At 56.3% G+C, this 12547-nt stretch overlaps 1 protein-coding gene across 2 annotated transcripts in view; it reads left to right on the top strand.

Annotated features, from left to right (window-relative positions):
• The window catches only part of SLC12A3 (solute carrier family 12 member 3), a 35538-nt gene that overhangs the window by 898 nt on the left and 22093 nt on the right, over positions 1–12547 (top strand). For both annotated transcript variants that reach the window (XM_041766261.1, XM_041766260.1), the window contains exons 3-13: positions 1325–1400; positions 2091–2186; positions 2453–2592; positions 2966–3076; positions 4081–4192; positions 4385–4515; positions 8658–8742; positions 9661–9815; positions 10032–10139; positions 10517–10640; positions 12312–12413. In XM_041766261.1, coding sequence (XP_041622195.1) covers positions 1325–1400; positions 2091–2186; positions 2453–2592; positions 2966–3076; positions 4081–4192; positions 4385–4515; positions 8658–8742; positions 9661–9815; positions 10032–10139; positions 10517–10640; positions 12312–12413 — 1240 coding nt within the window. The remainder of the gene's footprint in view (positions 1–1324; positions 1401–2090; positions 2187–2452; positions 2593–2965; positions 3077–4080; positions 4193–4384; positions 4516–8657; positions 8743–9660; positions 9816–10031; positions 10140–10516; positions 10641–12311; positions 12414–12547) is intronic.

Here is a 12547-nt window from a genome sequence, read left to right as displayed (position 1 = left end):
AGGAATGCAAGTGCGGGAGACATGGCTCTGTCCAGGGGCAGCTCTGACTCTCAGGTCTTAGTGGCCAGGGTAGACCCAAGGGCCAGCCTGGGCCACAGTTTCCCCATCTGCAGAGCGACCTCCAATTTTCCCTGGTTTTGTGCTTCTCCAGCCCCATGTATTCCCCAGGTTGATATCTCACCCTGGGAAGGATCTCTGGATACCTGCTTGTCCTGTGGCATTGGACAAGTTAGTTAACCTGTGTCTCAGTTTCTTCACCTGCGAAATGATGAGAATTAAATGAGTTAATAGACGAACACTGGGTGTTATACTATATGTTGGCAAGTTGAATTTAAATTTTTAAAAAATTTGCGTATCAAAAAAAAAAAAAAAAAAAAAAAAGACCAGACCGGCTTGGATCAATGCCTTCCTAGGAATTATTAAAAGAAACTGTTTTCCCCTGTAGCCACCAGGGGGCAGCACTAGACACAACTCCAGGAGCGTGTTTTGTCCTTCCCGGTGATGGGAAGGGGAAGGCGTCCTGCAGGGTAGAGCACCAGCAGAGAATCAAATGAACTTGGCTTTGGAAGGCATTATGGGACTTTTCAGAGGGGATCGCATCCCTAGAAGGCTTTGGTCCTGCTTCGGGAGGGGTGGGCGCAGGAGGCCTGGATTCCGACCTTACTCTGCCCACTGGCTGTGCTTCCTTGTTTCCATCTGAACTGTGAGCTCCCCTCCACCCCAGCAGCTCATATATGGAGTATGGATCTTCCCTCCAGGCTGTGGGCCGTGTTCAGTATCTCGGAGCACACAGAGGGCCTTAGAAGTCTCCCCGCCTTGTAAATCCCACATGCTCCTGCCCCACCCCAAGAACTTGGCTGGAGCCAAAGACCACAGCAGCATCCCCACCTCCCTGGAATTCAGTCTTAGCTGTAGCCTCTGTCTTTGCTTTAAATTTGGAAGCTGAAGCCACAGCAACACGAGCGTTGTTTCTGCTTGTGTGTGGGGCCTTGGCTCAGCTGGCATTTGCTGTGCTCCCCAGAGATGCCAGGCCCTGGGCCAACAGCTGGCCACTGGGACCATGGCTGGGGCTGGCAGACACAGGATCCCCACCTCCTGGGTGGGAGGGGCAGGTGGATCTCTGGGTATGCCTGCCCTCCCTGCCCCACAGAACTAGAGGGGCACTGAGGTAGGAACCCACTGATGTAAGTAGAGCAAAGAAAGGACCCAGGGTCCCCTAGGTCAAAGTTCCGATGCCATGCCATGACTGGGGACAGGGACTTGTGTGTTTGACTTTGGGATATCCAGCCCACCCAGGTGGCCTCTGACCCCTCTCTCATCCCAGATCCGTTGCATGCTCAACATCTGGGGCGTGATTCTCTACCTACGGCTCCCCTGGATTACAGCCCAGGCAGGCATTGGTGAGTGCCACCTCTGGAGGGAAGGCGAGGGTATGCCTGAGACCTGATCCTCCCAGACCTCCATCCTGAATTTGGGGTACAGAGACCACAGGCTCCTCCAGTGACAGAGGTCAGGGAAGTGTGACAGAGGAGTCTAGACATGGAGTAATCAGGCCTGGGGACTCTCCCCAGCTCTGTTTGCCCTCAGTGGGTCACTCAGCCTCTTGGAGTAAATCTCTACTGCATAGCATCCAGGTTAGAAACTTGTGCTCTGGACAGACACCAAGGTTCAGTTGCTAGCTCTCATGCTGTGCGACCTTGCACAAGTTTCTTAATCTCTCTGAGCCTTAGTTTCCTCATCAGTAAAATGGATGTGATAAGTGTCCCTACCTCACAGACCTATTGTGGGATTTCTATGATGTATGTAAAACAGCATAGGACTTGGCACCAAAGGTGCTTATTGAGTGGTGACTTTTTTATTCCTAAAGGAGGGTGACTTCCCATGGGCTCATCAGCTCCCTGGCTGTTCAGAATATACCAGGTGGGAGACAGAGACTCATTTCTCAGATGAGAAAACTGAGGCCCAGAGAAGGGAGGTGACTTAGGTGGTATGGCAAACCAGTTGGCTGACTCAGGTTCCTCATGTGACTCCTCACCTGGGAAATGCCCCAGCTGAGTTTTTTGGTGACCACATCCCCACCCACCCCACAGTCCTGACCTGGATCATCATCCTGCTGTCTGTCACCGTGACCTCCATCACCGGCCTCTCCATCTCAGCTATCTCCACCAACGGCAGGGTCAAGTCAGGTGGGCCCCACCCCACCCCAAAGACCCTCCTCATTCCTGTCACTCCCCCAGGTCTTCACCCTGGGAATGGGCCTCTGAGCCACTCCCTATCAAAATGGGGATGCCCCAGCTTGCTCCCCTTGGTTCCAGGTGAAGGCTTTGGGCCCCCATGGATGGGCTGGGGGTCCCATGGTTACCCTCTCCTAACCTCCGTGTCTGCTTGCCCCAAGCCCACCCCAGCCAGCTGACTCCTCTGGTTTCATGGCTCTTGGCTCTGTCCCCAATAGGTGGCACCTACTTCCTCATCTCCCGGAGTCTTGGCCCAGAACTAGGGGGCTCCATTGGCCTCATTTTTGCTTTTGCCAACGCTGTGGGTGTAGCCATGCACACCGTGGGCTTCGCGGAGACCGTGAGGGACCTGCTCCAGGTGAAGCCAGAGGGAACCTGGGCAGCCTACCTTGCTCCCCTCCAACCCCGACTGGGCCGGGCCCTCCCTCCCGTCTGCCCAATTTTCCTAGTCAGGGACCGAGGCCACAGTCTGATCCACTGTGGGTGACCATGATGATATCATCAAATAAAGACCATTCCTTGAGTCCCCTTCAAGGGTGTGTGTTGCCTTTAGGGTCAAATTGTCCAGGCCGAGACAGCAGCCACTGTGGAGGCTCTGCTGGCAGGGAAGTTGCTTGTGTTTGTGTGTTGCTATGAGAGGGCGCCCATAGTTGGGGTGAATCCAGGTGGAGGAGTCTGGAGGGTGGGCTGTTCCGAGGGCAGCCTGCAGCCTGGCCTGTCCCCCTCCCCAGGAGCATGGCACACCCATTGTGGACCCCATCAATGACATTCGCATCATCGGCGTGGTCACCGTCACCGTGCTGCTGGCTATCTCCCTGGCTGGCATGGAGTGGGAGTCCAAGGTGAGGAGGGGATGTTGGGAGTGGTGAGGTGGAGAGGTGGGAGTTGTGAGGCCTCGCTCCCAGTCCAGGAGCGAGTCCCAGTCTTCTTGGTGTATCAGCTAGGCTTTCAGCTCTGCTGCTGTGACAAATAGGCCTAGGGATCAGGGTCTTGAGCAAGAGTGGTGTGTTTCTCTCTCCCGTAACAGTCCAGGTGTGTGTGGTTCCTGCAGCTCAAGCACCCAGACCACTTCCATCCTATGGCCTCTCTCTCTCTCTCCTTGGGTGTGCCCTTCATGCACCTGCTCCATGGCGGCCACCAGGGCCACCAGGGCCACCAGGGCGACCGCCCAGTCAGCAGGGAGGGGAGAGGGCAAAAAGGAGGAACTTCTTTTTCCTTTTCTTTTTCGGGCACCACCCTGGAGTTGCACACATCCCTCTGCTCACATCCCATCAGCCAGAACTTGGTCTCATGGCCACACCTAAGGTACAGGCAGGGAGGAGAGATGCATGCTCACGGGAACCTGTATCCAGCCAAAATTCAGAGCTTAGCAGAGAAGGAGGGCTGAATAAATATGGGGCGTCAGTGGGCAGACTTGCCAGATCTGGCCTCCACCCCCCACCCCTGTGTCTCCTCTCTCTCTCTCAGTCTGGCCTCCAGCTCCGCTGGCCTCCTCGCTGCTCTTTGAGTGTCCCCAGCTTATGCCCTCTGCTGCTCACTCCTCTGCCTCCTTTGGATCCTTGAGATACCTTCGTCAGCTGCTCTGCTAAAGTAGCCCCCACACGGTCCCTCTCACACCCTCGTTCTGACCCTAGAGTCATGTTCCGTATTTATCAGCAACACAAAAGCCTTGCTGTATTGCCAACTCCTAGAACGGGGCTGGCAGCCTAAGGGGTGTAGATGAATGAATGAATGAATGAATGAATGAATGAATGAATGAATGAGGGGCCCTGGGCAGGTCCTGTCCTGCTGGGGCTCCCTGAGCGTGAGGCCAGGCCGTCTGACCTCTAGGGTCTTTTATCCCTAGGCCCAGGTGCTTTTCTTCCTTGTCATCATGGTCTCCTTTGCCAACTACTTGGTGGGGACGCTAATCCCCCCATCTGAGGACAAGGCTTCCAAAGGCTTCTTCAGCTACCGGGGTACGTGCAGGTTGGGTCCATGGCTCTGGAGACAGGTACAGCTTGTCCACCCAACTGGGCCATTCTGTGGGCAGTGGGAGGACACGACCCCCAACTCCTAGGACCACAGAAGCTGCCAGAGAGGGGGAGCCTCCTGCCTGTCCGGCTGGGCCCAGACTTCCAGGGGGCCTGACTCAGGCTTTGGTCTTGCAGGAGACATTTTTGTCCAGAACTTGGTACCCGACTGGCGGGGTGCAGACGGCAGCTTCTTCGGGATGTTCTCCATCTTCTTCCCCTCCGCCACAGGCATCCTGGCAGGTGCCAACATCTCTGGGGACCTCAAGGTGAGTGGGACACTTGTCCCCCTGCTTCCTGGCCCTGTCCTCCCAGGATCTCCAAGACCGTGGGGCCAGAGCTTCTAAACCCCAGTCGAGTCCAACTCAACTCAGTCCCAGCCAAGCAAACCAACTCTGTTCATTCCCCTCCATTCTGAAGTTGTTGATTGACACCGGCTAGGCCTGGAGGACCACCCTGAAACGGGCGGGCGGGTCTCCTCCCTAGTTCCCAGGGTCTCTCAGCCTCAGAGGGAAGACTGGGCCAGGTCAGACTGGTTTGTGCACCTCCTTGCTGGGTTGACATCCCTCCCGCACCCCCCCCCCCCGCCCCGGGCTCTCCCTCTCCACTGCTCAGAGGTCCAGGCTCCCGTCCACCATCGCCTCTGTCCCCTGTCCCCACGTCCCCTGCCCCAGCCCCCAGGATCTGCTATTTCCTCCATGTTGCCTGTCTCTCCTCCACATTTTTATCTCTGCTGCGCTTTCTCCCTGGGATGTTTCTTTACCTTGAGAAGTTCTGTTCCTCGTTGAAATAACACCTCCATCCTAAAATCTTTCCCAGCCCTTCTGCCAGAGTCATGGGTCCCCTTGCATGTGGACGTCAGGCCATTTATGAGTCTCTTCCCCCTTCCAGTTCTCTTTATCTGGAGAGCTGAGGCCTACCTCAATGTCTCCACTCCCAGCTGAGAGGCAGACACCTACTAGGTGCTCAGTCCATGTTTGTTGAGTGAATAGTGGTGAAATGTATTGAATGGGAGATTTAGAGAAGAAGCAAAAAGTACTATAAAGCAGGGGAGGAGAGAGGGACGTTGGCAGGGGCTCCAGCCAAACTCCTGGGTGGAGGTGGGGCCGGAGCTGGACTTTGAAAGCCAAGAGGTCCAGTGGTGTCTGGGCTAGGGCAGTGTCAAGGAGAGAGATGGTGTGCAAGTGGGGTGAAGGCGGAGAGCCTGGCTCGGTGCTGGGAACCCTTCCTCCCACACCCAGCCTCCAGTCCCACTTGAAAAGGGTTCCTTGATTCATTTTCTTAAATGAATTAAGAATTGTGCCTTGGAGACAGTCTCCACCCCACCTGGCTCTGAGTGAGTGTGCCCAGGGGGAACAGGGCATGGCCTGGAAATCAGAGCTGGCCACATTAGCCCGGCTCCTGTCTTCTCTCTGGGGAGCAGCCAGCAGAGGCCTGCCTGCCTGCCTGCCTGCCCCGAGGTCCCTGCAGAGGCCGTCCTTGTGCTCAGCCCGGTTCCCCTGCCAGCTCTATCACAGAGCATCGTAGCCTCGCGATTCATCCAGACGCTTCGTGCAGCCTCTTCCAACCATCGGGGTGTACAGGTGTCAGGGGCCAGGCAGCTGTTCTGGAGCTGCAGGTGGGGCAGGGGGTGCACCTTTGCTCTGTCCTAAATGCCCTCAAGCCTTAAAGGGGACCTTCCCTCCTGAATCCAGCCCTCAGCCTGTTCTGTGAGACAGGGTGTCCTCAGCAGAAGAGTAGCTCCTTTCCATGGAGACTTGAGGCAAGCCCCTTAAAATATCTCGGGGCTTCAGCTTTGCCAATGGTAAAACCGACACCATCCCTTCCTATTGCAAAGCAGAGAATGAGGATTCCCTGCTTTGAACAGTGCCTAGCAGGGAGGAAGTACCAAGGGCTGGTAGTCAAGGTCATGGTAATTTTTTCCATGTGGCTGCAGGGTGGCTCATTCTTCACAAAGGTTATCCTCGGGGGTGACTGTGAGGGCTCATACCATCGTCACCCAGATGTCACCCAGAGCAAACCAAGCTCAGAGAGGGCTGGGGGTTGCCCAGGGCCACACACCCACAGTGGGCAGAGGGACTGGAATGCAAGCTTCTAGAACAAAGAGGCCTCAACTTCATCATAAACTTACCATTCAACAAATATTTTTTGAGCACCTGCTTTGTGCCAGGGTCTTGTGGATACAGCAGTAAACAAAACAGACACAAGGTCCTGCCCTCGTGGAGCTGACATTCTAGCGAGAAAGAGAGACAATCGACCAATAAGTAAATAGGATGTGGCGTTCGCTCGATGGTGGAGATGGAGCGCAGAGGAGGGTAGGTCACCCCTGGGGGCGTGGAGCAAAGTCAGACAAGGTGGCCAGAGGCCACCCTAGAAGGTGACATAGGAGCCAGGACCTAAGGGGGTGATGTCAGAGTTCCCATCATCACTATTAATCCCTCACACCTCCCCAGCCCCCTAGTGCTTACAGAGCAATCTTGTGACCGTCCCCCTGTGCTATGGCCGAAGAAAGCTTTACTAGCTTAATTTTACAATGGGGAGGCTGAGGCTCAGAGACAAGGGACTTCCTAGTGATGTGGGGTCAATTCCTTGCCTGGTGTGGCCCCAGGGCAGGTCCCTCAGCACAACACGGTTCCCACTCCTGAGTGCTCCCATTTATGGGTGCTTATTGCCTGCCGCGTGTCATCCTGAGGCATCATGAGGTTCAGGGGCTTGTCCCTCTCTCATGGCTGAGAAGAGATGCTGGGATGTAGACTCAGATGTGCCTGACTTATGAGCCAGGGACAGAGATTTCAGGCCAAGAGGTGGGGGCCTGATGGATGCCGGGTGGAGCCATCTCCTGGGGACACTGACACCAACCACCACGAACACTGGCACTTAAAACAACAGACATTTATTCTGGCATATGATTTGGGAAGTCAAACGTCCACAACAAAGGTGTCAAGGGCCAGGCTTGGGGTGGCCAGGCTTGGGGTGTCTAGGGGGTTGGGGTGGGGGGTCCTTCCTCTCTTCTCCCAGCTTCTGGTGGCTCTAACAAGCCCCAGCCTTCCCTGGCATGGAGCTGCCTCTCTGCAGTCCCTGCCCCTGCCTTCCTGTGGCTTTCTTCCCTCCGTGTGTCCTTGCCTCTTCTTTCAGCAAGACTGGTCTCTGGATTTAAGACCTGCCTAACTGGGCAGGACCTCATATTAACTAATTACTTTTGCAAAGACCCTATTTCCAAATAAGGTCAGATTCTGAGGTTCTGGGTGAACAGGAATTTTTGGAGACTCCATTCAAGCCACTCTAGGTGGGATGGGAAGTTAGGCCAGTCTGCTGGCCTAGGGACCAGGGACTCTGTGTGCTTTACCTAGTCACTCCATCCTGGTACACAACAGGGCTGCAGGGCCCCCAAAGCAGAGACCTTGGCCTCCCTCCCGCTCTGCACCTCTGTGTCTACTTTGCTCTGGCCTGCCACTCCCCTCCTCCCATCCCCTGCCTTCAGAGCTACCTCATCGGTCAGTTGGTCGGTTGGTTGGTGGTCTCCTTCACCATGAGGCCTCCCGTGGTTCCTGCAACCTGTCGTGCTCTCTCCCTGCCCTTGTTCTGCAGCACACCCCAGTCTGCCCTGTGTTGGCAGGATCTTGCCTGTACCTCTTCCCCCTGGGCCCAGGGTCCTCAAGGTGGGGCCAGGATTTGGCCATCACTGAGCGACTGTTGGTTCCAAATCAGGCTCCTGAGTGTTTGAGGCAGAGAACCGGGTTGTTGCCAGCCTTGTTTGGACCTGCCTGAGATGCTGAACCATGTCATGGTCCCCCCAGCTCTGTAATTTGTGGTCCTACCTGCCAGCTGTGCAGAATGGCCCGGGAAAAGCTGGGGAGGTGCATGGGTTTACTCCCAATGCCCATGTGGCCTGCCATGGGGTTGGGGTCTATGCCTGGAGGGAGGAACCTGAGGTAAAAATCCCAGCCTGTGTTACTCCACCCAGGACCAATTTTTCCTCAGAGGGGAGAATTTGGGGCTTGTCTGTATATTAATTGCTGTGGTACCACACAAACCAATCAGTGCATAATAGTGATCAACTTGCAACCAGCGTGGCCGGTGAGCCGGGCCCTGATCTAGGAGCCTGATGCAGATTAATTCACCCAGCCAGCAGTCCTGTGGGGCTGCAGGGGCTGAGGCGTAAGAGACCATGCCCCCCATCCAGCCAGTCACCTGGGCTCCCAGAGCCTAGATGTATTCTCAGCCCCATGTTCTTGTGTCCCATCCTGTTCTGTGGGTTGCAGTCGTGAGGGTCCTTCCTCCCTGGGCCCTGGGGAAGGGGGCTCTGAGAGGCCAGGTCAGGGGTTGCTGGTCCACCTCTGGCCCCAGACAAGGGCAGGACCTGGAAGAAAGCCCAGAGCCTGCCCTCCTTCCGTCCCTCCCCCATCCCCAGGACCCTGCTGTAGCCATCCCCAAAGGAACGCTCATGGCCATTTTCTGGACCACTGTCTCCTACCTGGCCATCTCAGCCACCATCGGTGAGTAGCCAGCCCAGATCGCTGGAAGGGGCACAGGGTACTTGGCTCTCCAACAGGAAGAGCTGGACCACGACAACATGGCAACCTCAGGAAGTGGAGCCTCAAACCCTATACTGGGGACAACTGGTGGTGACTAGAACAGCTTCATGGGAGGTGGTAGTTTGTGGTGGGGGTGGGGGTGGTCAGCCCAGGCTCTCTGGTCCCTTCAAACCTTAAGTCACAGATTCAAGGGTGGGAAAATCCTAGAGGACAAATTATACTCTGAGTTGAGGACTCATAATAACAATAAGGATGATGGTGGTGGTGAAGATGATGGCAGCCATGGACTTAAACTATAGGCCCAGCCCTTTACGTGCCTCATCACATTCAATCTGGGACACTGCCATTCCCGCCACTTTACAGAGGACTAAACCAGAGCTCAGAGAGGTTAAGTGACCTGCCCAGGGTCACACAGCCACTGATGGTGGGGCCGGGCTTTGAACCCAGGCCTGGGCTGTTGACACTTGCCTCTCACTGAGGTCCTCTCAGGTGCTCTTGCTCCCAGTAACCACCTTGTTAGGTAAGGTGCTCACAGACGGCCAAGGGACGTGGCCTATTCTGGCCTCTGCTTTAAGGACGACATGGTGATCTTAACAGGTCACTTTAGGTCACTGTGCCTCTGTAGAGCAACAACGAAAGCAATAGGGAGGCTTGCTTCCCAGGGTTGTTTGAAGTCCTTAGCATGGTGCCTGGCACATCGTCAGTGCTCCTGCATTTAGCTATTTGCATTGGCGTTATTATTGTTATTATTAAGTATTATTACATGCTACAGGGGGAGCTGGCCCTTCTGCAGCATCTCGCCCTCTGCAGAAGTGGCCAGTGTTGGGGAGGTGGGAGGAGAGGAGGGAGGAGCTTCCCCAAGCCCTGCTCCCCCTTCAGGCTCCTGCGTGGTTCGAGATGCCTCCGGGGTCCTGAATGACACGGTGACCGCGGGCTCGGGCGCCTGCGAGGGGCTGGCCTGCGGCTATGGCTGGAACTTCACCGAGTGTGCTCACCAGGGCAGCTGCCGCTATGGCCTCATCAACTACTACCAGGTGCACGCGGCCTCTGCCGGGGAGTCTGCCCCAGCAGAGCTCGGGTGGGGGGCCCGGGGCCAGTCCCTGCCTCTGCGGCCCCTGGGATCCCCAGGCAAGGGGTGTGGACTCAGAGGCCTTGGGACCTAGCCCCTGCCTACAGGGGGCACTGGGGTGCCCTGGGCTCCAGGCATGAGGGGCACCACCATGAGCGACCCAGACCCCGTGTCCCTGCAGACCATGAGCATGGTGTCCGGCTTCGCGCCCCTCATCACGGCTGGCATTTTTGGGGCCACCCTTTCTTCTGCCTTGGCCTGCCTTGTGTCTGCTGCCAAGGTCTTCCAGGTGAGGCTGCAGAACGGGGAGGGTGGGAAGGTGGTGTCTGGGAGGCCCAGGGGCAAGGGTCCCCGGGTGACAGCTACTGAGGTCTGGCATGGGACATGGATGTGCAGACTGAAGGGAACAGGGGGTCAGTGAGCAAACTCCTGCAGGAAGCAGCCCCTTCCCGAGGTGTGCTTGAAGAGCACCTGCATTTCCCACCCCAGAGGGTCTGCTGTGCAGCCTGGGGACCCACTTTTGCCTGGACGTGGTTGACACCCACCCCGTTTGCTATCTCCCTGGTGAGGTGGAGGGAGCAAACAGGGCCCGGGGAGGGGGGGCTGCAGGGTGGGGAGGGGGAGTGGGGCCCAGCCCGCAGTGAACACATCTTCCTGTGCCCACAGTGCCTGTGCCAGGACCAGCTGTACCCGCTGATCGGCTTCTTCGGGAAAGGCTACGGCAAGAACAAGGAGCCGGTGCGCGGCTACCTGCTGGCCTATGCCATCGCCGTGGCTTTCATCATCATCGGTGAGAGGCTGCGAGGCCGGGGGGCCGGGGCCCGGGGGGCCACATGCCAGGGCTCCTCCTCGTGCTGCTCACCCTGGCGCCCAGTGCCCAGCCTGGCCAGGCAGGGAGTGGGCACTCAGTGAGTAATCCCTGAGTAAGTGGGGCTGGTCATGGGGTCCCCACTGCCCCCGCCTCCAGGTGGGGTGGCTCCCACACCACGCCAGGTGGGTGGACCGTTCTATTTTGTTTGAAGGGACCCTACATGCTCTTCTGGTTCCCCATTCCTGTATCCTGGCAAGTTGCCCCCCACCCCCCGGCCCCAAGCTGGTCCGAATTAGTCTCCAGGACAACTTCAGAGCGCAGGACAGCTCTTGGGAGCTGACACAAATAGCTGGATCGATATCTCCGTAGGTGTATAAACTAGACGGTCTCATTTCCCAGACCTTGAGCTGCCAGATTCCTTGGACTTCACAGTAAAGGAGGCCCCCAGGAGAAGGATCCCAGTTAACCAGTTAGTTAGATTGGCTTTCTATCCTGGCTATTTCCATATGCCCACTGTGTTGCCTTACCTTCCTGAGCCTCGGTTTCTTCGTCTGCAGAATGGGAGCAATAACAGGTGTGTCACAGGTGGGCAGGAAGTGACTTGTGTACACGCACACACATGCATTGCGTTCATACACGCACATACTCCCCAGTACTTCCTGAATTCCTTAGCCAACAAGGCAGATAGGTAGCCTCACCAGGCAAGGACAGTGGCTGTGCTACAGCATGATGACCCTCTGGCCCCTGCTCTCTATGTAGGAGCAGGGTGGGGGCTGGCTGCTGGTGGCCCCGTGGGCCTGCCATAGCACAATCCCTCCCAGTCATGCTGGCATCACCAATCCTAGGACTAACCCTACCAGTCTACTCACTTCCACTCAGGGGAGCCTTTCCAGACATTGGAGACTTCTGGATCCTGAACCAGATGAAGAGGTAGCAGGGCCACCCCCAGGGGATGGGAATGTCTAGACTGATGTTCTCCAAACATATCTCTGCTTCCTGTTCATCCTGCAGTCTACCCCCAGCTCAGACTTTATGGATCTGACTGCACTTCAGTCTGAGAACCATGATCCCAGATGCTCTGGGACAGGGTTCTTGTGACAATTCAATGAAATCACGCACAGAAGTCCTGACACTTGAGAGGTGCTTGTCTTGTGGGATTCCCCAGAAGCAGGCCCCAAGACAAGGACACACATGTAGAAGTTTGTCTGGGGTGCCAGGGGCAGTGGCAGCCCAGTGAGACAGGGAAGGGAAGGGACTAGTTCTTGAGTGGGTTTCCACTGTGGATGGAACTGTGCGTGTCCTATGGTCTTGGGGTTTCAGATAAAAGATGATATATGTCTTGGGTCACATTGTAAAATGTATTTCTTACTGTAATTTGTGGTTACAGAAAAATGTGACAGCCATTGTCCTTGGTTATCCCCTAATGTCTCCCACTGCTCCCCATCCTCGTAAAAGCCGGCATTTTATGGTAAACAAAACATCAGCCCATCAGTTTCACAAAATGATGGGCCCATTTCACAGATGAGAAGGTTGAGATGCACTGAGCCTCTGGAGCCCGTTTGGAATCCCCCAGCTGCGAGGAAGGGCACCGGGCGGCTCCTGGGCGGGTTGCCCAACAGACTGTCCTCTTTCTCCCCCGGGTCCCTGAAGCTGAGCTCAACACCATTGCCCCCATCATCTCCAACTTCTTCCTGTGCTCCTACGCGCTCATCAACTTCAGCTGTTTCCACGCCTCCATCACCAACTCACCTGGTAGGCAGCCCCCTCACGGCTCCAGGGAGGAGGCGTGTGGGGCCAGGGCAGGAGGAGGGAGGGGAAGGCACGGGTGCAGGTGAGCCCACCAAGGTCACCTCTCCAATGGAAACCAATCTAAGGGACCATTCAAG

The sequence above is a fragment of the Vulpes lagopus genome, chromosome 8, assembly GCF_018345385.1.
Source record: "Vulpes lagopus strain Blue_001 chromosome 8, ASM1834538v1, whole genome shotgun sequence".
NCBI classification, from domain to species: Eukaryota; Metazoa; Chordata; class Mammalia; order Carnivora; family Canidae; genus Vulpes; species Vulpes lagopus.
Note: the sequence above shows the minus strand (reverse complement) of the source record. Positions and strands in the feature narration are given on the sequence as shown.